Source organism: Camelus bactrianus, chromosome 11, assembly GCF_048773025.1.
Source record: "Camelus bactrianus isolate YW-2024 breed Bactrian camel chromosome 11, ASM4877302v1, whole genome shotgun sequence".
NCBI classification, from domain to species: domain Eukaryota; kingdom Metazoa; phylum Chordata; class Mammalia; order Artiodactyla; family Camelidae; genus Camelus; species Camelus bactrianus.
The window spans coordinates 69,290,048-69,317,114 of record NC_133549.1 but is presented as its reverse complement, the minus strand read 5'-3'; the positions used below and the strand labels follow the sequence as shown (position 1 = coordinate 69,317,114).

The 27,067-nt window shown below is 36.7% G+C and overlaps 1 protein-coding gene across 2 annotated transcripts in view; it reads right to left on the bottom strand.

Annotated features, from left to right (window-relative positions):
• Positions 1-26,977, bottom strand: part of ADK (adenosine kinase) — a 414,549-nt gene extending 387,572 nt beyond the window's left edge. Inside the window, exon 1 of one of the 2 annotated variants that reach the window (XM_010963146.3) lies at positions 26,825-26,977. In XM_010963146.3, coding sequence (XP_010961448.1) covers positions 26,825-26,889 — 65 coding nt within the window. In that variant the 5' untranslated portion in view covers positions 26,890-26,977. Of the gene's footprint in view, positions 1-10,524; positions 10,685-26,824 lie in introns of those variants that run through there. The other variant, XM_045522789.2, reaches the window with a different exon arrangement.
• Between the last annotated feature and the right edge of the window lie 90 nt (positions 26,978-27,067).

The window sequence follows — 27,067 nt, the reverse complement described above, 5'->3', positions numbered from 1 at the left end:
TAACACCCCTCTTTTAGTAATTAGTAAAACAGACAACGCAAAAATAAGTTGGGGAGGTGTAGCTCAGTGGTAGAGAGAGTGCTTAGCATGCACAAGGTCCTGAGTTCAATCCCTGGTACCTCCATTAAAATAAATAAACTTAATTACACAACCCCCCCCCCAAATAAATAAATATGTTAGGAATTGTACTACTGGATATTTATCTCAGAGAAATGAAAACTTATAACTTCATCCATCTGGGCCTGGAATGTTGTTCGGGTGAAGGGGGTGAAAGGTTTTAAATTACAAATTCAATGTCTTTAATTGATAATTATTCAGATTTACCATTTTTTCCTGTCAGTTTTGGGAAGTTGCATTTTTAAAAAAATTTATTGTAAGTTGAATTGTTAAAAATTTGCTCATAGTATGGTGTTATTGCCTGTTGGAACTGTTTTATGTCCCCCTTTTTATTCCTGATTATTGGTATCCCTCCTTTCTTTAACTTTTTGGGGTCAATCTTGTTCGGGGTTTATCAGTTGTATTAATTTTTTCAAAAACCCTGATTTTGGTTTAGTTGAACTTTTTTATGCATTTTTTATATAAAGTGTTCCCTTCTCAGTATTTCATTAATTGCACCATACAAATTTTGATACTCTTCATAACAGCTTTACTGGTAATAGTAAAAAAAAAAAAAAAAAAAAGGGAAACAACCCAAATGTCCTTCAACAGATGACTAGGTGAACAAACTGTGGTACACCCACACAAAGGACTAATACTCAGCAATAAAAAGGAATGAACTATGATACAACTTGGATGGATCTCAAAGGCACTGTACTGAGTGAAAATAAAATCTTACCTATGTGTATGTGTATAGAACCTATGTATGGTTCCATTTACTTATCACTCTCAAAGTGACAAAATTATATTGAGGAAGAACAGATCAGTAGTAGCCAGGGGTTAAGGTTGGGGGGAGGGTGTGACCATGTAGGGATAACACAAAGGAGTTTCTTTGTGGTGACACAACAGTTTAGTACCCTAACTGTGTTAATCAGGAATCTGGACATAATAAAATTTCATGTATCTATACACCACCACCAACAAAAAATAATGTATGCAAAGACTGGTGAAATTCTAATAACATCTGTGGTCAACTTAATAGTACTATACTAACATCAATTTCTTGGTTTTAGTAATATACTATGGTTACATAAGATTTATCATTGGGGGAAGTTGCGTAAAGGCTGCACAGGACTCTCTGTACTCTTTTTACAACTTCTTGTGAGTCTTCCAAAAAAAAAACTTGTAAAGTATTTCAAAAGAAAGAGAAAGTAGGGATATTGAAAAAAATGTTTAAAAAACAATTAGGGTGATATCATGAGGAATGGCAGAATAAGGGCCTCCAAAAATCATCTCTTCCATAAAAGCAACAAGAACACTAGCAAAATATGTCAAAATCAACACTTTCAGAACTCTACAAATTAATGAAAGGCTTGTAACATTCAAGGAGCATTTATTCAAGGGGGGAAAAAAGACTGAATTTCAGTAAAAATAGCAAGGTTTGTGGCATTATAACTTGCCCCACTCTCTTTTCCCCTCCCCAGCTCCACAGCAGCCTTAAAAGCAACAGCTCAAAAACATAGCGGAAATGAGGAGCCTAGCAGCCACTGGAGGAGTCGGAACAGAATTGGAGCTTTTCCAAAGCCCCATTTTCAGAGAACTGCTATTATTTGAGCTTACTGGCAGTTCCCTTAAAAACCCCTACTCGCAAGATTACTCATTCTTTGACCTGACTCAGAGCTTGCCCAGTGCTAACAGCCTTTTCCCCAGGGGCATTTGTCAAAAACAATCACCTGCAATTGTTTAACACCCGAGCCATCTGAAGCAGTTGGGGCAAACAACACGCTAACCAAAAAACCTAAAAGGAAAAGCAGGGGCATGAGATGTCCATAAGGGGTTTTGAAAAGTTCTGAATATTCCTGAGAGTCTAGAAGACCAGGAACATGTGCCCTGGCCCGTGGGCATGCTCAAGAAAGACCTGAAAAGGTACTAAGTAATCACCTCTGAGCTTGAGGCTCTACACAAGCAGGAAACAAACACTGTGGCAGTGTTATAAGCCTGGCTGAAAGCTGAAGGTATGCCTCAGTAAGCACATACAGCCTCTCAGCAAAGACGGGGAGGCAATAACAAGTATTGGCAAGAACACAGAAAAATTAGAATCCTCATACATTGCTGGTGGAAACAAAATGATGCAGCCGGCTTGGAAAAAAAGTTTGGCAGTTCCTCAAAAAAATAAACATAAAATTACCATATGACCTAGCAATTTCATTCCTAAGGATATAATCAGGAGAAATGAAAATACGTGACAACACAAAAATTTATACATGAATGTTTATGGCAGCATTATTCATAATAGCCAAATAGTGGAAATAAAAATATGTCAACTGATGAATGGATTAACAAAACACAGTACATACATATAATGCAATATTACTCGGCCCTAAGAAGGAATGAAATACTGATACATGTAACAAACATAAATGAACTTTGAAAACATCATATTCAGTGGAAGAAGCCAGGCACAAAAGCCCAAATATATGATTCCACTTATGAAATGTCCAGAATATGGCAAATTCACATAGACAAAAGAGATTAGTGTTGTCAGGAGATGGCAGGGGAAATGGAGAGGGACTATTAACAGGTATGAGGTTTCACCTACGGGTGATAAAAAATGTTCTGAAATTAGTGGTGATGTATGCACAACCTTGTGAATATACTAAATGGCAGATTTTATGGTATGTGAATTATATTTGAATGCAGTAATTAGTTAATAGTTAAGTAAATAAAATAATTAAACTCTTTGACCCAATTGGTATTTATAGAACACTACAGTTAACAACTGCAATATTCATTTAATTAACGATATCTAAAATTTCTACACTGAAAACCTCAAAATATTCCTGAGTGAAATTAAAGACTTTAAAAACACATGTAACAGACTGGATAAAGAAGATGTGGTGTATTTATAAATGGAATACTATTCAGCCATAAAAACTGACAACATAACACCATTTGCAGCAACATAGATGTTCCTGGAGAATGTCATTCTAAGTGAAGTAAGCCAGAAAGAGAAAGAAAAATACCATTTGAGATCACTCATATGTGGAATCTAAAAAAAAAGAACATAAATACAAAACAGAAACAGACTGATAGAGATAGAATACAAACTTGAGGTTGCCAAGGGGGTAGGGGGTGGGAAGGGACAGACTGGGAGTTCAAAATGTAGAACAGATAAACAAGATTATACTGTATAGCACAGGGAAATATATACAAGATCTTGTGGTAGCTCACAGAGAAAAAAAAGTGACAATATATACACGTTCATGTATAACAGAAAAATTGTGCTCTACACTGGAATTTGACACAGCATTGTAAAATGACTATAACTCAATAAAAAAATGTTAAAAAAAAAAAAACACATGTAACATTCACCAAAACCACAGGTGAAGCCATAAAACTAATCTCAGTAGATTTCAAAGGACTGAAATCATAAACAATATATTCTCTCTCTCTCCACTATAGATATGTGTTTACAATGTATAAAAAATATATTCTCCAAACATCATGGAGTTAAGTTGAAAATCTATTTTTTAAAAATAACTTTAAAATATCTAAATATTTAGAAATTAAGAAATAAATTTTTAAATGAACTGTGAATGAGGTAAATCACAATAGAAATTAGAAAATTTGAACTGAAGATGCATTTCAAAATTTGTATGATGCAGTTATAGAAGTACTGAGAGGGGAACATTTTATATATAAATGCACATATATATAAAAGTTCAACAAAACCAAAGTCTGGGTTTTGAAAAGACTAATACAACTGGATAAACCCCTAACAAGATTGACCCGAAAGGAGGGATACCAATATCAGGAATGAAAAGGGGAACATAAAATAGTTCCTACAGGCAATAACAGCATACTGTGAGTAAATTTTTAACAATTTACAATAAATTTCTTTAAAAATGCAACTTACCAAAACTGACACAGGAGAAAATGGTAAATCTGAATAATCATTTCTCTATTAAAGAAACCAAATTTGTAGTTTAAAACCTTTCATCCCTTCATCCAAACAACATTCCAGACTCAGATGGCTTCACTGCTGAATCGTATCAAAAATGTAAACAAACAATACCAATCTTACAAAGCTATAATAATTAAGACAGTGTGGTATTGGCATTAACAGTATACAAATAGATCAATGGATCAGAATAGTGAGTCCAAGAAAAGATGTACACTCATCTAATCTACTGACTGAGAATCCTTTTGAGGAAACCCTTATACCACAGAAAAAATTTAAAGATGGATCATAGACCTAACTGTGAAGCCTAAAACTATAAAGCTTCTAGAAGAAAATACAAGAGAATTGTTTCACAACCTTGGGATAGGGGAAGAAATGATTTCTAAGAACCCAAAAGTTAGTAAACATTAAATAAATCAAATCAATGAATTCAACTTCAAAATTTAATACTTCTGCTCCCAAAAGACACTGTTAAGAAAATGGGAAAGCATGGCTCAGGGAGAACATATTTGCTACATCTGGAGGTATGTATGTTTGTGTTTAAAATGTAACAAACAACCTGTATCCAGAATACAAAAAGAATTACAAATCAGCAACAAAAGGTCAACCCAATACAAATATGAGCAAAAGAATTGAACTGACAGTTCAAAAGAAGAGATAAGCAAATGTTTTACAACCACATCATTAGCCATCAAGGAACTATAAACTAAAACCACAATGAAACATAACTACACATCCAGCAGAATGGCTAAAATCAAAAATGCCAAATACTGTCAAGAATATGGAATAAATGGAACTCATATAACACTGAATGTGAAATGCATTCAGTTTTCCACTTTGGAAAACAGTTTGTTAGTTTCTGAAGTTATAAAGACATCTACACTAGGAGCACAGCCATTCCATACCTAGGTATTTATCCAAGTCCACACAAAAGCTTATACACAAATGTTCATAGCCGTTTTATTTATAGTAATCAAAAACTGGAAAGAAGCCAAAGTCCATCAACAGGAGAACTGTTGCTATATCCATATAATGGAATATTACTCAGCAGTGAAAAGGGACAAACTACTGACACACATCAAAATGGCTGAATCTCAAAATTATTATTGAACAAAAGCAATCAAAGTAATCGTACACAAATAGTATTTACTGTACGATTCCATTTACATTAAGTTCTAGAAAAAGCAAAACTAATCTCTACTAATAGAAGCCAGAAAATAATTGCCTAGATGGGGCAAGTAATGGGATTGATTGAAAAGACGCAGTGGAGAGTATTCCGGGAGATGAACATGTTTTGTACACTGACCTGAGTGGTGTTTTACACAAATAAGTGCATTTTTTTCCCCTAAACTTCAGTGAACTTAGGATCTGTGATTTTACTGTATGTGAATTACAGCACTGGCATTTTTTAAAAAGTTAACAAGCTAGGAAAATATGTGTACCCCTTAGGCTATGTAAAACCAGTCCTTCCATTTATGCCTGTGCATACTAGCACGCCTTCTTGCATACTCAAGGCAATAATCTCTTCTCTCTGAAAAGCATCATCTATTTTTTTTTTACTTTCTATTGAATTATTCTTTTCAGCACAAAAATGTTGAAATTTCTGCCCCTCCCTCCCAAAAAACCTCAACCCCACATACATCTCCAACTATTAGTTTCCTGCTCCCCATTACAGTAGAAACACTTCGAAAAGATTGTGCTAATAAATAGCAAGTTCCCCTAAACTAGATAAAATTATTCATCTAAAATTTAATTTTCAGGAGTATACGTGTGACACTTTAATGACTAACACTTACATAGCAATTTTCAACTTACAAAGCATTTTTATGTTATTGCCTTTAAATCCTCACAATAACCCCATAGTGTAGATATTTCTATTATCTCTAACAGAAACAAGAGGTTCAGCAAGGTTTTACAATCTGCCAAAGGTCAAACAACAAATCAATAAGAACTCTCTTACTGCAATAAAAATGTCTAACCAAAGAAAAATATCCATATCTAGTCAAAATAATCTAATATTCCATTATCTTATAGTCCTATTTCAAATAAGACTTCAACAACCAAAATCTACTACAACAAAATTATTATAGTGTGTATGTACATGACCAGGTAATTCATTATCCAAATGGGACACTTCTGAGAGTACAGGAAGAGCTATTAACAATTATGTCAGGATAATAGTCATGATCCAGGACTGTCCTGTATAAATTGATATATGTGAAAATAAGAATTCATACTTACCTTTTATTACAGTATTTTTTAAAGTAACAACTTAAAACCAAGTAGGTATGAAGACGTAAACAGACATGATTGTTAACCAATGTTATAGGAAAGGGTTAACATTTAAACAGTCTAGACAATCATTTTGGTTCCAATTCATCTTTGACAGTTCTGCTTAATGTAGCAATACTGTGGCTGGAAAGATTGGGAGTTAGAAAACCTTGTATGCCTTTTCAAACAAAGATGACCTATTTATAAATATGAGTATTAACAGCTGACAACATTGCAGTTCTCTAAGAAAAAAGGATTCCTATTTTAGTTCTTCAAAGTATTTCACAAATGAAATGATTTCATTTTATTTTAAAAGCTCACTTGCCTCACTTAGAAGTTTCAGAGCATTTAAGTTTGTGCAGTAATCTGAAATTTGCAATTCTTATAAAAGACACAGGTCCTGAAATGACTTTGAAAATTGTTTAAAGGCTCTAAAGAAATCAACTCAACAAAGGCAGTTTCAATTTTAGCCAGAATTTAGCCTCCATATGAATATTCTCCATCTGAATGGTTTGGCAGATCCTACTGGACATACCTCAAAAAAACTTGAGTGTTCGGAGAAAAATACCCCACGACCCCACCCACAGCCCACATAAATTTTCCAGCGTAGGCCTGACCCACAGAAATGGTTACAGAATTATCATGTAGAGCACAGACATGTCGAGTCCCAGAATAGTCTTAAACCAAATCTGACCTGTCTGGGCAGGCCAAAGAATAGAGTTCCTCAGCTCTACAGCAAACTCTCTCCCTGTCTCCCTACCTCATTTTCCCAGTCTTCCCTGGCACAAACTCAAGCTGTAAGCAATGTCCAAAACCAGACCAGACATTCATGTTAGGAAAACAAGGCAATATTCATAGGAGTATTTTGAAACAGTGCTGAACAGTGAAAAGTGCACAAAGTAGGAGTCAGGAGACCTAAATTCTATCTTAGGCTCTACCACTGCGTAACTAGGACATATCACTTCAGCCTGGGCCTCAAGGTCCAGTATAAAGAAACAAAAAGAGTAAAATGCTCTCTAAGATTCTCTTCTAGTCCTTTCCTCTATTTCCTGAATTTTAACTCAAACATCAACTTTTCTATTGGGCCAATTAAAAATGACAAAACCATTAACTTATCAAATATGTTCTACCATTTCTCAAATGAAGAACAACTGGAATCTGATATATATAACAAAAGATAAGTTGTTCTTCAAGGATAATTAGCTTTAGAAACTGTAAACTTAGACTCTCCATTAGTAATGGTGTAGCAGAGTAGAATACAATTAATAAAAGTCAGAAGAGAGTCAAATTCTCCAGTCAAACTTATTCAAAGATCTTAAGGTTTTTTGTTTTTTTTTTAATTCTTTTGATTTAAATCGCTATTTCGTGGGAGGAAGGTATAGCTCAAGTGGCAGAGCACATGCTCACTATGCACGAGGTCCTGGGTTCAATCCCTTAGTACCTCCTCTAAAAATAAACAAACAAATCTAATTACCTCCCCCCCCCACCAAAGAAAAAGAAATACATCACTATTTAGGAATTCCTAATAGTTGAATGCTACACTGGAAAGGGCACTGAACCAGGTGTCTAGAGATCTGGGTTCTGGTTCAAGATATGCAACTACTTGTGTGAATCTGAACAAATCATAATGCCGTGGCTTCAGTTTCTTCAACTGTAAAATGAGGGAATTAGGTAAGTTCTCTTCCCATTTAAAAATGTAAAATTTAAACATTTCCTTTCAAATGACACTACTCTCTAAGGGGCTCAAATTGCTTTCAACAAGCAGAGAATATTCTATTTATAAAATGCCTTGAAATACAAAAACACGTTCTTATCTACCCAGCAACACTGTGGGTACGTATTAGTATCATTATCACTGAATATTTCATTAAATAAATGCCCAAAGAAGGAAAGAGAAAAGGAAGATCAGTATCTGAGAAAAAGACCCTCAGTTAGAACCCAGGTATGTTGACCACTGGCCGTCACTGGTTTCCAATCCTATATTCTGTCATAATCAATGCAAAGAGTCACATTTACTATACTTAGCAACAATTATTTTAAGCGTGGTGTAAAAAACCACATTAGACACAAAGTCAGATTTTGACAGCTTGGTGACCTTGATCATTCTCCTCATCAGTAAAAGCAAGTCAGTATTACCTACCTTTTGGGCTACTGTTAAACTGAGCACAAAATGGAAACATGCCTAACATCGTAACTGTGAAAACTAAAGGTGTAACAAATTTGCATTAGATGCAGTCCTCACTGGGAAGGGCTGGTATCTGTAAGATTACCAACTCATTTAAAATCGTCACCATATACACAGAGTTGCCTCAACTTCAGCAGTCTCCCTCCCTACTCCTAAAACTAAGTTACCAAGTTCCTTGGAGGACTAGAAGATAGCAAAAGAGTTACTAGAGTTGTCTCACAATATTTTACAATTTGTTCATAGAAGCTGCTTTTTCGGGAAATTTAAGTAGTATATCGTTTCTAAGAAGGTATCATCCAGACCACTAGATCATGGATACTGGATTTAGTTCCTAACTCTGCCACTGACTGATCTGCAAAAGGCACTCAACTTTTCTTGGTCTCAGTTTGTCAAGTATAAATGCGGTAGCTGTGTTTAGATAACATCTAAAAATCTTTTTGAGTCATGTCACTGTAGTTGAAGACTATTCAAAATTCAGAATAACACCTTAAGAAACAAGCATAAATATAACTATGAGTTATCTATCCTTCCATAAATCAAATAAGGTTGATGTCAATCTTTAAATCAATCTTTTGAACACAACAACCATTCAGTTCTACATCAAAAGACACATTTTGTTGTCACTGGCCAAGGAGCAGAAGCTTTAGATTTGGGTGCTTCTCCACAGAAGAGTACCCAGCAATACGATGATGGAATAAAATTGAGTCCACCTAAAAAGTGACCCTTAAATATTTGACCCACACTCCTAATTAGCAACAATGATGGGAATTGAGAGTGGGAGTGGAGAGAGGGAGGATTAACTCAGTTTAACGGCATAATCCTAATCCATCCTAAAATACTATCAGTATTAAAGGCTAGACTTATATGTCCCAATATAATTTACTGTGAAATCTTTCCATGTGAGTCTCCACATTTCAGTACCTGAATTTCTCCTGCATAATGAGGTAAGTATCCTCTGTCTGTGTTAGAACAGAAACATGCAATTTAAGAGAAACCACATCCAAGTTTAGCAGTTACACCTTACCTTAATTTACTTACCTGAGGGTTAGGTTCTTAAGTCATTTCTTAAATATTGTGTAGTCAACATTACCACTGAGAAACCATTAAATCACCAGAACTTTCGCTGCTGAAAGCTCACAGACCAAAAATTAACTTATTTTATTCACTTCACATTTGTGCTGGGGCCTCCCTTTCTCTGGGACAATGAAGGCCAAGGTCCATTTACAAGAGGCAGTTCAGAACACTGGGTAAATAAGCCAATTTATCCCTTTTTATAAATAGTTACATTAGCAAAAGGTAAACATTCAGTCAATGTTACACCCAGACATTGGAAGGGCCCATTATTCTGTCGCCATCAACAAAAAAGAACCTTCCAAACTCTGGAAGAGCAATTGAGGGGAAGTCTCCCATTTACTGCTTTCATTATATACCTACTATCTCACAAAACTCATTTCGCGTGTGACTCTGATAAAAATAGGTGAACAAATGGCACCTTGGGAACCGGATTACTAATTCCAATCATAAACAAATATTTTGGGGACACACAATTTCACAACTTTTGGGCAGTCTACCTGCATCAGAAAAGGGTCAACTTTGCAGGTCTGCTCTGGGCCATCAACGAAGTTGTCAGAGACATGACATGCGGGAATGGACACACCCGGTGCACGTCACACTTCCCCAGGCCCCGGCCACCCCTGGCGGGGGAAAGAGAGCTACATTTTTTCATGAGAAATCCACTACATAGCCCAGAAGCCTTAAATCCTGGAATCTGGAGGAGCGTCACCTCAGCGGTGCAGCTACTTACAGGGCTCCGCCATGTGCCACAGCCCCCAAAACTTCTGAGGAAGGCAGAAATGACCAAGTAAAAAGTGCAGAGAGCGCCTCCAACATGAGGGGGACCGGTGGCACTGGCAGGCTCCAGACCACCCAGAGAAGGGGCGATATTGCTCAGGCGGCCGGGAGGCTAACGCCCAGCAAGCGCGCACTTTAGGCTGCCGCCCTGTCTCATTACCTGATGGACGTCATGGCTTCACCTTCCTGCCCCACGCAACAGCGCTCGCGTCCGATGCTCTGCGTCCGCACGGGCGGCAGCAGCAGGTACCACAGCCGCCGCTCTTGGGCTCAGGCACTCAGCGACCGGGAGCGCGTCCTCACACACCCCGCGCGCGGGCGGCCCCCGCCGAGCCGACCGCGCGCGCTGATTGGCCGCGCCCGGAAGGGGCGGGCGCTCCGCCCCCGATCGGTGGCCGGAGACCAGCCCTGGGGGCCGCGGGCAGCTGCAAGCGGCCCGTGTGTCTCGTGCCGGCTCGCTGGCGCGCGGGCTAGCGGGCTGGCTAGCGGGGGCGGTGGCCATCTTGAGTCCTGGTAACAGCATTCCCCCCACTCCTGGCTTACGGGGCATGAGGTTGGGTGCCCGCCTCAAAAATGGCCGCCCCGAAAGGCACCAGGTTTGTCAGTCACATGGCCACGGTCTACCTCGGCCAGCTCAGGTCGCTTTAACCGGGCTTGGGACTGGGACGTCGTCAGGGCAGTCTTTGGGGATGGGATTTAACAGCCTGAAAACTCATCTGCAGAAAAGCCGCAACCGCCCAGGGAAACCTCAGCCCAAGGAAAACCGGTCGCGTGGCAACATCAGCACGATACGTTAAATTGGAACTCGCAGCCTTTAAGGGTCAACTGCTGAGTCTGAAGGTCCTCAAATGTTCTTAGACTTAAGGAACACTTAGAACAGCTTATTTAAAATGGAAGTGTCTGGAGTCTCACTGTAAACTTTTGAATCAGAACCTGGAAAGGTGAGGCCCGGACATTGGTATTCTTAACTAGTTGCCGGGTGATCCGAGTACACATGTAAAGTTTTAAAACCGCTGGGCCAAACTAGCCTATTCAAGACTATCCTACTTGCCATACTTAATTGTAAGATTACCTCACTTCTCTGAAAAGTACGCAGCGCTCTGAGGCAAGCATCTAATGCTACAGCGGAAAAATAAGAAGAACCGTAACTCTTGGCGCTATCCTTATAATTTAGTGGGGCTAAAGGATTTAAGGAACTGATTCTGAACTACTAGTAAAAGACAGGTAAATTAATTCCAACTGGGAAGTATAGAAAGGAGGAGAGGAGTCAGTAAACGCCTTATGACCTAAACAGCTTTGTTTATTCCCTGTTTAGTCTCTGTACAAATATTTATAATAACAGACCACAACCAACAGTGGCATTCATTTACTGACCATTTGGACGGTGATCAATTCCGTAAATCTGGAATCAGTTGCATTAGAAATACAATCCAACATGTGATGTGATACTGAAATGTGCCTACTGTGACTGAAGGAACTGAATTTTTATTTAATTTTAATTAGTTTAAATTTTAAAACCAAAAGCAAGGTAAAGTATTTTTGCATGAAACTCAGTTTTATTTTCATTGGACTATATTTCACCTTTTAAATGTGGAAAATTTAGCATCCAAATTGAGACACTGTAAATATAAAATACATACTGAATTTTTCAAGACTTAGTACAAAAAATATAAATATCTCTAACAATTTTTATATTGATTACATGTTGAAATAGTATTTTCCTACATGGGTTAAATAAAATACATTAAAATTAATTTAAACTGTTTCTTTTTACTTTTTTAATGTGACTACTGGAAAATTTTAAATTATATGTCTTGCATTATATTCCTACCTGACAGTGTTCTCCAAAGTTAGCCTTGCTTCTTTTCTTACCTATCATCGCCCTTGTGACAGAATAATTATGTTCCCAAAATGAAATTAGTAAGGAGACCAGTTTACACAGATCTGTGATTCCTTAGTAATTATCTCAAACATCAAATATTCCAAAGATTCCAAGTTTCCTTCGAAAATAGTTTTAGTATTATTCTCTTTAGTTTGCAAAATAGCTATCCAGAACGAAGCCATGAACTATAAATCTGATGTTTTCAGTCCATGAGTAAAGGCAGAGCTATACTTGGCTGATTGAGACTTAGACCAAATGTCCACAAGGAGAATTAGTCAATTGTTCCTCTGAATTAAATAGGATCTGAATCAAAGCAGCATCAGGATAGCAATTTGAAGTGGTGGAGACACTGACTAATTCAACCTCCTCCTCCTCTTGTGGAAAATGTTAATAGATAACCCACATGAACTGAAGTCAAAACAGGAATAATCCTTAGAACGGACTTCAAAACTTCAATATAACTTTTAATATGGGATGTAGAATGGTGCTTTTCAAACTTTAATGTATATATATACACATCACTTGAGGGGATCTTGTGAAAATAAGTGTTTGACTCGGCAGGTCTCTGTGGTCAAGTTTTTGCATTTCTTTATATTCCCAGATCTTGCCAATTGCTTCTCGTCTGTGGGCCATGCTAAGTAGCAAGACTGTAAAGGAAGCAAGCAGAAATCATGTTCAACAACCCTTGCTTGACTTCCTACTAGCTGCACAGCCTTGGGCTGTTTCTTAACCTATCTGTCCCTCAGTTTACCCACTACATGCTTTTCAGAGCATTGTAAAATTAAAACTTAATTAATTCTAGTAAAGTACCTAATAGGGCCCTCAGCACATGACATGATTATTACTTTGTATTATCATTATTATTATCACACTACTTAAAATTATATCCTTGGGAAGCATGATATGAAAGCTAACATGAACATAAACCCTGGGAAAAAATAGATGCACTTTACTCTTGCTTAACATACTTTGTTAACTTCTACTTTTGATTTTCAAAAATAAAGTTTTTTTACAAAAAAAGCTAATTCTGGTACCAAAACAGCTAGACGTGAAAGTTTATTTTTTTTAACAAATACAGTAAATTCTTTGTCACTAAGGGAAGGTAAAGGTTGGCAATATTCAAATATTCCATCAGATTAAAACCATACCACATTCAAAGACTTAGAAAAACAATTTATTTTTGATGACTGACACTTTGCATCTAAAAATTAAAGCTTTGGTTTTTTAACTCAGGCAGTCAAAACAACTTTCAGAAAGTGTATTATTTCAAATGTATTTAGGTAACAGTTCAACAGATACAGCTGCAAAAATGTTACTTCAGCAAACAGGGCTCATGTGCAATTTTTCTTTCAGAGTAAATCAGGCAGCTATAAAAGTAAAGACATATTTTTCCAGGTAAAGCAGACGTTCTTTTTATTTCATTCACAGTACATTCTTTTCCTCAGCCTTTCATGTTCTTTTTCTAATCTTTCCCCACCCTCTCTTCCACCCAGTCTTTCTCAAAACACAGACACACACACACACACACGCAAGCACACACGCCTGCAAGCGATTAGCTATTAACTACTAAAACTCTTTCAATCAATTTTTTAAGCAATTTATTTCAATCCTATTCTTTTCATTTTAGGAAAAAGCAATCAACTGAAATTTTTAACCTTCATTAAACTTCTTCCAATTCCAATAGTTGAATCAAGATCAGTGGGTCAAAATAGTTTTCTCTTGGAAAGACAGATAAGTATCCTATTTTATCTAATCATGTGGTTAGTCTGCTACTATAAAAGCAAATAGACAGCTAACCCCAAATAGTTAAAGTGCCTCTGGATAGCATTACAAATATGTGGACCCACCCACTCACCTTTGCAACAAATGCTTCAAGCCCCAAAATAGTAGCAAAGTTCTCTTCAAACACAATTAGTTTGTTGTTAAGGGTGCAATAAATCAAACATTTTCATATATTAGTGTATTTCTAGAAATTGGTAAATTTCTAGAAAGCTTTTTGGCAATGTATGTCACCAATTCCATTTTTTAGGCAACTATCATAAATTAAATAGAACTAATGTGAACAAAAACTTATATACCTTATCCATTTCAGCATTAATAACAGAAAAAATTTATTATATCCCTAAATAAGTAAAAATAGATTAATATTTACATAAGTTACAGGAAAATGTATGGAGCTACTATAAAATATTTTCACAGACTTTTAAGGACACAGGAAAACATTCATGATATAATGTTAAGTGAAAAAAAGCAGAACAAATAAAAGGAATGTAGAGTATAATCTTGACTATGTTAAAGACAAATACATGCCATACACACACAGAAAAAAGACTGGAAAGAAACACACCAAAATATTATTACTGGTTTCTCTGGAAAGTAGAATTACGTGTCACTTTGAATCTCTTATTTATATTGATTTAGCTTATAAATTTTCTACTATATATTGGTTTAATTAGCATAAAATTTTTATAACTGTGATTAAATTTAAATTGTCTTTCTAAAATGCTTTAAAAATACAGAACTGATTCCTGCTCTTTTTAAAACCTGTATTTTTTTACATCACAACCATCAAAACTACAATTATTTTTAAAGGAATTGGGTTTATTTTATAAATGTCTCCTTTTCATGTGTAAAGATTCTTTAAGACAGGGATGACAAAAATGTCTTTAATTTTCCCTGGTTAATTTTAAATCTTCACCTGACAAAAATTAAAAGCATAAATATCGCTGTTAAAGCTTTGCATAGGCTTTAGAGGCCAGCTGTCAACACTGAATGTGCAATGTCTTCCTTGCATGTTACTTAAAAATACATCTCCTCTGCTTTTTTTTCCCAGATCAAGAATGAGCTTTTTATCATAGAGGGCCATCAAATTAAAGCACCTGAGAGTGCACAGAGTAACAAATAGTTTCCTTCCAATAATCAGACTTAGATTAATGTCCTACAGATTTCATCGGGGCCTTTTTTAAAATACATATACAAATCATCTAATATAAATCAGTGTTTTTCCTAGGATCAACTATAAACATTTTGAAAATAATTTCTAAAAGTATTCTGGACCAAGTAGTTTATGTTTTAGAATTCTTTAAATTAGTCCAGTCACAGGGACATTCCAGAATATTTGAGGCTTTTAATAAATCAAATTAAATCCTAGGCTAATATTTGTTAATTGCCATGTATCCTTTCTCTTGCATAGCCATTTACAAGTACCATTTTCATTCTTAACTGCCACTTGCTACCACACTTGACTAAACACTTTTCATCATCCATTCCCCTTCTGTTTTAGATACCTTAAAAAATTATCCTTTTTTTGCTGATTAATTAAACATGATTTCCCCCTTAGTCCTCATGAAAAATAAATAGAAACACAAAGAGAAAAATAAAAATCACCTATAATCACACAACCCAGTGACAATTACCAGGTACAGGTGTTGGGGCTGGTTATGTGCTAGAGATATAAAAATAAATAAATAAAAATAATATAAAAAATAAAAAAATACATCTCCTCATTTTATATGAATGAAAATACTGATAAAGTAATATTTTAAAGCAATCTATACCATACTCCAGAAAGAGACATTTCTTATAATTTGTCTCCCTCAAATAAGTATTGCCACATAGTACAGTTCAGGAGCCTGGGAATAAGGAGATGGGAATTCTAATCCTAGGCCTACCGAAAAAATTTATGCCCTTTGACCAAAAGTTTCCTTATCTGAAACACAAGGCAGTTTGTTATAGGTGGCATCTCAGGTCCTTTTCAGTTCTTACTGGACAGTGGAAGAAAACTGTCCACTTGTGTCTCAACACAAACTGGGTTGCTTTTCTATAGTTGATCAGTTTTAATGCAACTACAATGATGCAATTTTACTTAGCTTTCATTGACAAGGTTATTCAAAGAAACATCGCTAAATGTATTACCCCAAAAGACACAATAAGAAGTTCGCTATTTTTCCTTCCTTTAATTATTATCTGTAGATTCTTATGTCACATTTCACTTTAACATTACATATTCAAGTAGAATATAATCTTCAAATGGAACCTGACAATTTATTTCCCAGGAGAATTTGAAGAATATAACATTTGATTGATAGAGCTTTATTTAGAAAGAATCCTTAGCAAAACTCCCTCCCAAGAACACTTACACAGTGCTTCTTTATTTTCAGTGAACCACAAATCTCTAAAACTCAAAGAAAACTTCCAATCTAAAAGTAGAGGACAATGGTGCTTCCCAATCACTTATGCTACCAAGAATATATTTTTAAACTATACAATTAAATATCACTATCATTTCATAAAAGGGCATTGTAACATAAAAATGTATGAAGGACATCACAGAATAAACAGCCCTGCCCAAAATATTGTTGGTAATCTTATGAAGTATATTTTCTATATAAACGATTTTCTTATTTCAATTTCACCATAGATCTGATACTGCACAAACAAACTTTAAGGAACCAATCACTCATTAACTCAATAAATATTTACTGAGGTCTACTCAGAAGAATCAACTAGTCAAGCCAAATGTCTGAATTCACCACCCACAAAACCATGAATTCTAATAAAATGGCTATTCTTTTAAGCCACTAAATTTTGGGATAGAAAAGTCAAACTCATGGTGAAAAATATATTTTGCACTACAACCTAATATTCTATACATATACATAACTGAAACAATGTTTCACAAAGCAGCACTTGCTGCTACCATATTCAATGCACTGATTTTTTTTATTTACCTCATAAAATACTACTTGTTCTGCACCAAAACTGATGCATGGTCCAGTGTGAAAAGCACTTTAGTCTACACTACTAACTTCACAGGTACACACACAAACCTAGACAGAAACCTTAATAGGACCCAGGTGTTCTGATTCCTAATACAAAAGCTCTTTTCCTTGCATCATGCCACCAGCCCATAGGTATAACAGTTCATAACAAGAAGTTTCTCACAAACTAGCATATGCACCTCAGAGCTGAGTGAAAAGCTGAAAAGCAGAGATGTCTGAGGTGGGAAGTTAACACAGAAATCAGAAATAGCTAAGAGGAATTAAGCCTTTCCCTTTTTATCACTTCCTTTTACCTCCCCTCTTCTTTTCACAGATCTGTTCCCTCCCCTACTTCCTCTTCCTTCGGTTATCAAGCATTACGAAATTCAGGTTTTTAAATATCAGTTGAATTTAATGAAATGTTATAGTCATACTCTTAAAAGTAGGCTAACTGAACATTTCATCATTTCTTTAAAAATTTTGCTTTATTTCCTTTGTATAAGGTCCAAGACTAATTGTGGCTGTAGGTCATTTTTAATAAAAAAGAATTCTCATCACTGTCATCTCAGATCTCATAGAACATTTTAATAAAATTTGAAATTATTAATAATATTAAAGGATTAACAGCTTTTTAAAAGATTACTAGTTATTGTTTAATATACAATAATATGAAGCAAAAGACTTGCTTATTTTTTAATGACACAAATCACTGTTGATTTCTGTTCTATTGTTTATACAATACTTGACTATTTTAGTTAATTACTAAAAATAAGACAGATTCAGGTTTGAATCCTATCTCTGCCACTTATTGTATAATCTTGGGCATATTAAACTCTCTGAACTGTAACTGTAATGGTTATCCCATATTATATAATAATTAATAATACTAAGCCATAAGATTCAAATTATAAATATCAATATTGAGAAATGCGCAAAATCTCCGAAGTAAGTAAAAACTTATCAGAAATTATACTCTTGGGGGTTCAGTCCCAGTACCTTCTCTAAAAATAAATAAATAAACCTATTACCCACACCCCCCAAAAAACCCAAAAAACAAAAAAGAAATTATTTTCTTAACTGGAACATTTTAACTGTTAAACATAAGCAAAATTGGTTTGCCCAAAGGTTCTTGTTTTTTTTTTTAAGGAGTCAAACTATTGGAGGGGGGTTAGGTTTATTTATATTTCAAGGCAGTACTGGGAATTGAACCCATGACCTTGTACATGCTAAGCATGTGCTCTGCCACTTGAGCTATACCTTCCCCAGCCCAAGGTTTTTAATGGGAAACACAATCTGCTCAAAATTCAAGTTCAATGAGTTAATCCATTTGCAAAGTATACAATTAAGTATATCCTACAAGAGAATGTTTATCCTTGGGCAGGGGGGAGGACAGGGGAGACCTATATATGTGAGCAAGAAAACCTGAAAAAAAAAAAATCTAAACAAGGTTACTAAACACACTGCCACAGAATTTCTTTAGTGTGCTTATCTAGCACATACAGAATTCACTTTGACAAGTGTCTCAATCTGTGTCTTCAAAGTGTAAAATAAACAGCAAGAAATGTGAATCATTGGTCCTGAGTGTGAAATGAGAGCTTAGTACTTAGGGGCCCTTAACTTCTCTGGGTCTATTTCCTCGGCTGAAGACAGTTACCTGGTGGCATTCTAAAGTGCTTGACTTATTCTTTAAACATGTTATCCTTATCTTAAAAAAAAAAAAAAAAAAAGACTGACACTTCATTTCTTGTTCCAGAAGGCAGCAGAAGAAGTTATAACACTTAGGATCAAATTTCACCTCAGACGTTCAACAGTTTTAATTAGCTGTGTTACCTGACTGATACCATTAAACCTCACTGGGCTTCAATTCTCCAAACAGCACAAGGGAAATATTAGATTCTGATTTTAAGTACTCCCTCAGGCACTAACAATCTAAAGAGTCTAAAACATATTCAAAGAGTTTTCAAAAATCATATAAAATTGTAAATGACCATTTCAAAGCCATATCTGGCTAATACTGAGATTTGAGTTGTTTTCACACTTCGACCCCATCATCTGCAGGAAACTTCAGCTCCACCCTACCTGGGGATTTGTCTCCTCCCACCCCTGCTCCTGCTCCTACTCCCACCAGCATTCCCAAACAGTCTTTGGAAATAACAAAGAAGTTTCTAGAAGGGAAAGGCAAGGAGAGTCTGCTTTAACCTGTTTTATGAATATAAAGAAGCAATATCTTGGACAAGAAATTCCTTAAAGAGATATGAATCTGACTTGATGTCTACAAGATACTAACAGGTTTTCTTAGGAATGTAGTTTATTCAAGCTTCACACAGAACTGAGGTTGAAGGTCTCTGATGTGTATGTACGTGTGTTTTCCATTAGTGGAAAAATGTACTCCTTTTCCCATATTTGTGCTGAATCTAGGGGAGGAGTGCTATACAAATAGAAGAGGAGGGGTGCTAAAGAAGGGATTCCTGTCTGAGATAGGAGGCAAAGATAATTTAATATCCCTCCCAATCTAAGGATCTGTGAGTGTGAGTCTAGAAATTTATATATTTCTCTACAGAGCACCTTTACAATATTCAAGCATAGGGATAAATACACTCAAAGAAGTCAAACCTACCATGCAGACAAGAACCCAAATCTCCAACCTTCCAAAAAAAAAAAAGAAACATTTTTAAGTTATTTTTTACTACAATATTATTTTTAATAATAAACATTTTAGTACTACTTACTGAATTTAATAATATAACTATGTTTTATTATAATATTTCTAATCTAAACAGTCTAGTTCTATACATGTGGATATGCAAGTGCTAAGTGAAACAAACAAGACAAAGTATAAATGTCAACATACTTTAATGTGATCAACGAGCTATCCTTGGCTAAAATGTAATATAATCAGTTCCTCTTGGGTATGTGACAACAGAGACATAGGGTGTAAATCTGCATCACTTCTACAGTTTAACAGCTTTAACCTTCACCAAAACTAAGAACTGAAAATGATAACTAATGTCTCAGCTCTGCTTAAGAAAAACAATTTGTGAAAAACTCTTATTTTAGGAGGAAGCTAAGACATCCTCAGTCATGCCTGTAAAACAAGGAAATGTTCAAATATCTAATGTGGTTAACTTCAAAGACAACACATTTGAACCGTTTATTTTTAAAGAAGATAATTTTCTTCTACTTTAATTTGTTTACTCAAAAACTTAACATGGCTTTTCAGACTTCAGCTCAGGGCTTAGAGAGTAAAACTGTTTATTTTGCTATATTAAGCTTAGAGGAATTTGAGAAACCAAAGACATCTGAATTTGATTCTTCTGCTATATTTTGTTTTCCAGTGACCCCTCCTGGATGAGTCAACAGAGACAAATTTCTTAAAAAGACCATTTTGTGGTATTATCTGTTGGTTACATAGTACACTGTTACACAGTATGCTATGCAATTAAGAACAGTATTGCTAAAGGATGTGGAGAAAAGCGAACCCTCCTACACTGTGGGTGGAAATGTAAATTGGTGCAACCACTATGGGGAATAGTATGCAGTTTCCTTAAAAAACTAAAAATACAGTTACCATATAATCCAGCAATCCCACTCCTGGGCATATATCTGGAGAAAACTCTTAATTTGAAAAGACACATGCACCCCAACGTTCATAGCAGCACTATTTACAATAGCCAAGACATGGAAGCAACCTAAATGTCCATCAACAGACGATTGGATAAAACAGTTGTGGTATATTTACACAATAGATTACTACTCAGCCATAAAAAAGAATAAATTAATGCTATTTGCATCAACATGGATGGACCTAGAGATTATCCTATTAAATGTAGTAAATCAGACAAAGACAAATATCACATGGTATCACTTATATGTGGAATCTAAAAAAAAAAAAAAACTATACAAATGAACTTATTTACAAACCAGAAATAGACTTACAGACATAGAAAACAAACTATGATTACCAAAGGGAAAAGGAGGGAGGGATAAATTGGGAGTCTGGGATTAACAGATACACACCACTACATATAAAACAGATACACAAGGATCTATTGTATAGCACAAGAAACCGTATTCATTATCTTCCAATAACCTATAAGGGAAAAGGATCTGAAAAAGAGCTGCATCACTTTGCTGTACACCCGAAACTAAACACAACACTGTAAATCAACTATATTTCAATTTAAAAAAAAATTTTTTTAAAAGAACGGTATTGCCATTCAGTGCTTTTGGAGTTCTAATTATAATGAAAATAATCTCACTAATTAAGGACTTGCTAACCCAGAGGGAAAACATTCATCATTTTGATAGGTCACTGATTTATTCTTTGTAAATTCACTCTTTCAGAAAATTTCTTTCTCCACCAAATAAGCCATTCTACTATATTTTTTTAATAAAAGAAAGAAAACACTGACCAAAGGGCCTTAATAAAATGTCACTGCTTACACAGGAGAAATACACTTATTCTAAGGGAATTTTCCCCATGGACAAATGCAAGAAATGATTATTATAGTCAAAGCTCACTACAGTCACCAGAAAGAACAGAAATGCAATCTAGGAGTGCATCTATCTTGCTTCTATCCTCCAGTATCAGATTTCTTTCACACACAAGCTCACTCTATGTAACAAGAAAAAAGAAAGGTCCAAGAACCATGAGGTGTTTTCAGGTAAGGGTTCTATCAACTCTTATTGAATGGATAAGAATTTACAGCTAATACATGAATCCATTTTGCACCACTGAGTACTACAAACACAACCTTAAACCACCTCTAAAGAATTAAGAATTAGTTCACTTAACAACAATTTAGAGCCTGTTATATTGCAATGGCATAATTAGTTATAAGGCATTAAGCTTTCAACTAGCTTCCTTACTTCAAGTAGCAGTAGACGGGATAAAACATGCACATACTGTGCACAGCAATAATGCAAAGTATGCAGTACAATCAGAGAAGAAGCCATTTCTAGGGCCGCAGATTAGGAAAGTTTTACAGGGAAGACAGACTTTGGCTGGACTTTGAGCCAAAGGTCCAGCCAAAGGCCCTCTGAATTTACAAAGAAGAAATCAGGCCACTTTTGAGTGTCCCCCTCAATACCCATCCACTCCTCCATAAATTAAAACACCACTGGCGTGAGAACACACACACACACACACACACACAGGATAAGGAATGAAAATATATCTAAGGCTGGCTAAAATTCCTGCCTCTGATACAGTGATTGGTTCAGTGGTGGGTAGATAACCCAGGTAGGTCCAATTAGAGTATTCTGAAAACTGATACATAGATGCGGAAAGTCTCTCTGGGCTTATGAGATTTTGGCTTAGGGATGAGAAATACCACCTTTTTATTACATTAAAATGGCATGTGTGAGAAATAAATCCAATAGCAGAGGACAATAAAGGCAAGAGATGCACTCCAAGAATGAATGATTTTTGGCTAGACTCCTTGCTATGTTAGTCAACTGAATCTCTTAGAGACTGAGAAATGGTTCTACTAGGGATGCACTAAAGTCCCTAGACCCTACAAAGCAAATATAGGCCAAGTAATCTCTTCAGTTTACAAATTTACAAATTTTAGGCTGCACTGTTAAAAACACAAGGTCTAGAAAAGTGAAGATTATCAGTCCCACACTATGCAGTGCTGATAATTCATTCAGCAAACATTAACTGAACAGCTAAGGACCAGGCACTGAGCAACACTTTAAGGACACACAATCGATCATCCTTTCTCTTTTTCTAGTTTGCATATATTTTCCTCATTTAATCCTCACAAGAGGCCATTCTGGGAACAGTATGCTCAGTTTATAAAAATAAAGCAATTTTCCAGAGAATCTTCTGAAACAGAAAAAAAAAAGTGTTTTAAAAGAAGAGGTCACTGAGACTACTGCTTGGTCACCTCAGATACAGACTTTTCTTTCTAGGTTTACCACACAATTTTAAAACACAGAGTCTTTAGTGAGGTAGGAGACAGAAGGAAAGAATAAAGTTAGTTCATGGAAGTGAAATGGTTAGGAAACAATAATTTGAGAAAAGATCAACATTTGCTGACTGGAGAATTGCAGTTTGTTTCTTTAATAGAAATTAAAATTATCATGACCCAGAATAATGTATAATTCCTAATGTCAGAGAGAGTTATGACATGGGCTCTTTGGATTCAACTCTTCCTAACATCAACTTCAGAGTTTACAAGTGTTTGCTATGATAAGTAAGTAGAGCTGCACCTGCAGACAAGTAGGCAGAACTTGAAACTGAAGGTGGAGAGACCAGTTAGGAAGCCAATACAAAATCTAAGCAAAATAAAGGCTAAACTTGAGTTGTGGCAGCAGGGATGGAGAAGAAAAGGATCTAGGTTCAAAACTTTGGAGTAAGAGGTCAGTGGTGCCATTAATAGATGCAGGAACCATGGAAGAAGGTGTAGATTTAGGACAGCAGATGAATTTAGTTTGATATATATGACTTTAAAGTGTCACCAAGACACTCAGAAGGAGATATTCAGCCAACAGTTAAAATTAGGGTCTGAGAGCTGAAAGATACAGAGATAGAAAGAGCATACACGTGAATGTGTCCAGTACAAAGCCGGGACGCCTATATCTTCTGCTTCAGTCAGATCAAACAAATGTAGTTCCCCAACAGAGGCCGCTGTCTCCCATGTCTACCACCGAACAAACTTCTCTATAAGGTCAGATACTTTACTTCACACCTGGTTAGCTGTCATCTTTCAGAATGATCAGGTATCATTTTCCCAAATCCCACTCATTTTCCACCAGGAGGATGGTACCTGACTTTTAGCTCTGTCTATAGATAGGCACCTAATTTTTAGCAGCATGCCTAAAATAGCCGGCACTTGAAAGACTAACTGAAAGAACAGACTTGGCATGTGCTCAACAAGCCTTGGAAGGAACTCTATCCTCTTAAAGGTGACTGCTAAATGAACTTGGATGATTATTTCCAAAGAATGAAAAATAAAATTAAGTGGTCCTAAATACAGGTAATCATTACAGAACATCTTCATCCAGGAAGCAGTTCCCAAAAATGCTTCTTGACTTCTTTCAGCCCTAAATATCTCATCCGTAACATGGGGATCATTACCCCTACTTAACAGGTTTCTGGGAAGATTAAATGAGATAGCATATATAAAGTATAATGTCTGGCACTCAATTAATGTTCCCTTCTGTTCCCCAACCCAGTGTGAGAACATGATAGACCTAGCTTATTTCTTTGCAACTTCAGTAACTGCTATACCCTGAAAAGCAATCCAGGCTAGAAAAATAATGTGTATTTGAGAAAGGGAGGCTAGACTTGTCAGAGGCCCTCCCTGGAGAAGAGTTTTTTTCAGTCTCATACTATTATCAGTTTTGGCTGGATAATTTTTTGTTGTAGGGGGCTTCCTCTGAATTGTAGGATGTAAGTTTAGCAGCATCCTTGAATTCCACCCACTCGGTGCTATTAGCACTCCCCACCAAGTATGTCTTCAGACATTGCTAAATGCCCCTTGTGGGGGCAATATTTTCCCTGGTTTAGAACTGCTACCCTAGAACTAACTGAAATTCTCACAAAGCCCTAAATACTTTCCCTGACATCTATAAATATATATCATAAATTTATTTGTTCCCCAGTAACTGATTATACACAATAAATTATGCTTAGACTTTATAAGCCATTGTCTAACCAAAACCAGTAGCTAGCCCCTTAACTATCAAGTAAGTCATCAGAGATAATGCATGCAGTCTAACCACTCAGCACATATCACACTGAGACCCTTAAAGACAAATACAATGAACGTAGGAACAGCCAATCCCAAAGTCTTTACACAAAATTAAGAGATTTATCCCAATACCCAAGTGTCTAATCTTTTAACTTCATGTCTACAGGTGGCAATACGTGTATGTTGTATGAAATGACTTTTAGCTGCCTAAGGACTTCTATAAGTTTTAAACAGACACTAATGACATGTAAAATATATTGTATCTGTTTAAGAATTATTATGAATCATATACTTGCAACAACATAAAAAATTATGTATATTAACAAAAAAAAAACACAAAAGGGAAAGTACAGAAATCTGAGTTAACAGTTCACTAGGGCTCTTGTATAAATTGCTTGAAGTTAAGCAGAGTGTGGTAATTAGGAGCACAGACTTAGAATCAGACTACCTGGATTTAAATCCCAAACCCATCACTTACTAGATAGGTGACCTTGATCAAGTTACTTAACCTCTCTATACCTGTTTGCTCCTTGGTAAAATGGATATAATTACAGTGTCTACCTTGTAGGGTTGTTGTGGGATTTAATGAGTTAAAATAGGTAAATGCTGAAACAACACATATTAAACATCATTATTTATCATGACTTTTAAGGCTACATAGGCACAGTGAAGCTTATCTTAGGTGGCTATATAAAAGTAGGCACAGTAAAGTCAAAACAACAATGAACCTGCACCCATATACTCTGGGTTCATACATCGGTTCCCTAATTGTTTCATTTAGGCTTCCCTTTCCTCATCTGTAATATAGGAAAGCACTTTGCAAATGGGTATAAGAGAAAATCTAAGGGCTGTATGTTTAGTAGGACTGCAGGGGAAAGTTGCAGCTGTCTTCCAATTTGGTAGAGGAAACTTTGTGAAGGAGGTGCTTTCTAAGGAAGTACTCTAATAATGGACCAATGGGAAAGCATATGCCTTGAACCCAGGTAGATCTGATTCAAAAGCCTTTGCTTTAGTCTATAGTTTGAAAGTTTAAAACAAAAGTAGAACATCCTGAGTCGTTTTTAAAAAAGGTTTATTTTCTTCTTATAAGGCAGGCACACTAACCCTCCGAGGGGTATATTAAAGGCACTGGTTGGGATTTGGTCACCATCTATTCAAAACAGCATGAACACACCCTAAGCGATCTTTTCATTTATGAATGATTCGTTCTTTCAGAGGTGAAGAAGGATAATGTTGGAAGATATGAGATTTGTCTTGTATAATCAGCAGTGTCCCAATACTTTTAAGTCAGTTTGACATGGTCTATTTTTAGATAGAAAAATCATTACCTTCCAAGGGACATTTCAAAATCCTCAAGGAATGCGCATACTGCACTTTTATACTTATTAAGAAGGAATATTTTAACCAACAACTTTTTATAAGTAAAAGTTGCAACATCACATCGCATGTGAAGCAAATGTTAGTGCAGAACTACCTCCACTGCTGCAAAAAAGTGCAAAGAAAAAAAGAAAAATCAACCTTTCCGAACCATTCTAGCAAATGCCACCCCCGCAAAAACTCGAAGGCGGGCTCTTGGTCCTTGGTAGATGGTCTCCAAAGATACCAGCCTCCGATTAGGTGTACGCAAAGGAAGGTCAAGGTGCCCTTCCGCGATCTTTACGAAAAATCCCCAAGAATTCTGTCTTTGCCCCAGAGTAGAGAAGTTGCTGGGCATTCTCCTCGTCCTCCTCCTCCAGGGACGAGGAGGTGGCCGTGTGTGACTCGGCTCAGGTCGGGTCCGGTCCTCCCAGGTCGCACCAGCCCAGTGGGGACGGGCTCCCACGTGGCGCCCGCAGCCTGCCCGCAGCCTGCCCACAGCCGCCTCGCACCCCCGGCCGGGGCTCTGATTGGCCAAGTGAGGGCGGAGCCTCTCCGGAGCAGGCGGCAACTCAGCCAAACTGGGCGGGCGCCAAGCAAAGGGTCGCAGCCAGGGGGTCAGTTCCCCGAGCGGCCGGTCCTCTGCGTTGGCCCTATGCCGGTGATGAGGGTACCACCCAACGCTGGGGCCGCGCAACCCCAGGTGGGCCCTAGTTAGCAGCAGGTGCCGTCACCCTCCACCCTACGTCAGGGAGCGCTCACCTCAGCGCTCGCGGCTCCTCCACCTTCAGCTTTTTGGGCTTCGGCTCCTCCTCAGCTGCTGCCATCTTCGCACTCCCACCTTACTTAAGCTCCAGCGCGCGCCCCCTCCCTTCGGCTGTCTGGCTCCGCCCCTCACCATATCACCGCCTCCTTTTCTCAAGACCTCGCCCCTCTCTCCTCCTCCCAGTACGTGCCATCCACGGCCATTGGCTCTACCTTCCGGCCTCACCCATTGGCTAATAC